Source organism: Babylonia areolata, chromosome 29 (assembly GCF_041734735.1).
Source record: "Babylonia areolata isolate BAREFJ2019XMU chromosome 29, ASM4173473v1, whole genome shotgun sequence".
In the NCBI taxonomy this organism is placed as follows: domain Eukaryota; kingdom Metazoa; phylum Mollusca; class Gastropoda; order Neogastropoda; family Buccinidae; genus Babylonia; species Babylonia areolata.
The window spans coordinates 39124148-39126647 of record NC_134904.1 but is presented as its reverse complement, the minus strand read 5'-3'; the positions used below and the strand labels follow the sequence as shown (position 1 = coordinate 39126647).

At 48.6% G+C, this 2500-nt stretch overlaps 1 protein-coding gene across 1 annotated transcript in view; it reads right to left on the bottom strand.

Moving 5' to 3' along the window:
- LOC143274666 (uncharacterized) overlaps positions 1-966 on the bottom strand; it is a 55684-nt gene extending 54718 nt beyond the window's left edge. The window contains exon 1 of the mRNA XM_076578539.1: positions 662-966. Within this exon, the coding sequence (XP_076434654.1) occupies positions 662-966 (305 nt within the window). The remainder of the gene's footprint in view (positions 1-661) is intronic.
- Between the last annotated feature and the right edge of the window lie 1534 nt (positions 967-2500).

Genomic DNA, 2500 nt, shown 5'->3' with positions numbered 1-2500 from the left:
CCCCCCCCCCCCTCCGCCCCACCCCCCCCCCCCCCAAACCTCCCTTCAACCCCTTTCTCTGTAGCATTTTAGATGGCGGCAACTATGACTTTTTGTCCCCTTCCCCCTATTCATACTCTCCGTTTCTCTCTTCACGTCTGTGATGTTGATGGTGATACGGACAACTGCCTCCATTGTATGCATGTGTATGTGTGTGTGTGTGTGTGTGTGTGTGTGTGACAGTTGTGACTGTAACAGTTGTGAGTTTGCTGTTCCACGTTTATTCTCGTTCAACAGAATAATTAATGAAGAACAACAACAACAACATCTACAACAACAAGATGAGGAGGACGGTGGGGGGAAGGGGAGCGGGGGAGGAGGGGTGGGGGGAGGAGAACTAAAAACAAGAAGTGGCTGAACAACATCCTCACCACCACCACCACCACCAAACTAAAAGAATCCCCCCCTGTGCAACAACCCTCCCCCGGACAAAAAAAATATCGCCTTTACTTCGAAAATCCACCACACCCTCCAAATCCCACCGACCTCTCCACTCCCCCCCCCCCACACACACACACGCCCCCCACACACGCATGTCCTCCTCCCACCTACCCACCCTCCCGCTATCCCCTCCCTCCCCCCCAACACCCACACCCACACACAACAAACAACAACAAAATACCTGAAGAAGTCGGTGCGGCAGTACAGCTGTCCGTCGCGGAAGAAGCACTTCTCCGTCAGGTTGCTCTTGCACTCGCAGCACTGCAGGCACTTGACGTGCCAGTCCCGGTCCAGCACGTTCAACAGGAACTTGTCCAGGATGGGCCGCTCGCACCCCGCGCACTCCGTCAGGCGGCCGCCGCCCCCGCCGCCGCCCCCGCCGCCCCCGACGGGGGGCATGCCCCCGACCCCGAGCCCGCCTCCGACCGCCACTCCGCCCCCGCCCGCCGCCGCCGCAGCCGCCGCCGCGTGGTAGGCCGCCGCCATGCCCGGGGGCAGAGTTGGCAGGGGACCCACGGTGTGTGCTGACAGGTCCACGGTGGAGAGTTGGTTGGTTGGTTGGTTCGGGGGGGTTGGGTTGAGTTTTGGAGAGTTTTGTTTGCTTAGTTCAGTGAAGAAGAAGCCACAGGCAGGTTCTTTCTTTCTATTTTTCTTCTTCCTCGACTTTTAGTGTCTTCCTTGCTGTCGTCGTCGTCGTCTTCTTTCTCCGTCAACGATGGCGATGACGGTGACGATGACGGTGACGAACACAGTCCCTTCGTTGCCAGGAGGATAAAAGTCGGCTGTAAGCTAGGCTAGGCTAGCTAGCTAGGCCAGCTAGTCAGAGCTTGAAGGTGGTGGTGGGGAGACCCTTTCTTCTCCTCCTTCTGCTGAAAATGAAAAAGAAAAAACACGAGGTAAAAAAAAACAACCCGTTGTAATAGTTATTCATTGCAACAATAGTTGTTTTTTTCGGGTATCAATATTTTGTATCAATAAGAACAACAAAAAACGAGAAGAAAAGAGACAGACAGACAGACAGAGAGACAGAGAAAAGAAAGAGAGAAAAAAAAGAAACGAAATAGATGATATAATAATGATAATGTCGATGATGGGAACTTTTGGTAACAGAAGGGAACCTGACCATATCTTACCAGGATAGGGGTAAGTGGGGGAGGATCTGTTAATAAGCAAGTCTATGGCTGTGACTGCAACGCACAGAGCTTATATTTCCACGCCGACTGTCCTACTGTAAAACCCCTATTGGCCGAGAGTTTCAGTTTCAGTTTGGCCGAGAGAGTGGGGGATGTAACCTGGGCAAGACACTCTCCGCTATAATCAAATTCTAGCCCAGATTGTCGGGACAGCCGTTATATTAATAATACTCCTCTGTCGTTCCGATGGTCATAGTCGAACACGACTATCAGACATACATATTTCCATAATCAGCGAATCGTCGTTACAGTTTCAGTTGCTGCAATGTGTCAGATCGTGCGGGAATGATCCATCCATATCAATGCGCCAAGTACGCGCGCAGCTATAATGATACTATTCATATTCATACCACTGGTTTAAACATGATTTTCATTTTCAACCATCATACATTCAACTGTCTTCTTTTTTCTAGAGTCCGAAACAATCGCGCAAGTAAAATGGAAAAAAAAAACACCAAAAAACAATGATAATTACTACTCATGATCATAACCGTCCGTTCATGTTCCTCAGTTTTTCTATGTCTGAAACTGCTTTCACTGCGAGTCTAGCATGCAAATCACTAATGTATCTCTTGGACAACACAAAGTGTGGCAGATACAGGCAAAAAAACCCCAGCAACAACAACACAAAAAAACAAAACACAAAAACAACAACAAAAACACACACAAAAACAACAACAAAAAAAAACAACCCACACAACAACAAAAAACCACATTATGTATGTAACATAACAGAATAACTACGACTACTACTGAAAAAACCAACCCCAGTATCAATAACAACAATAATCACAATTAATATCCGCTGCCAAACTCTTTCCACAAAA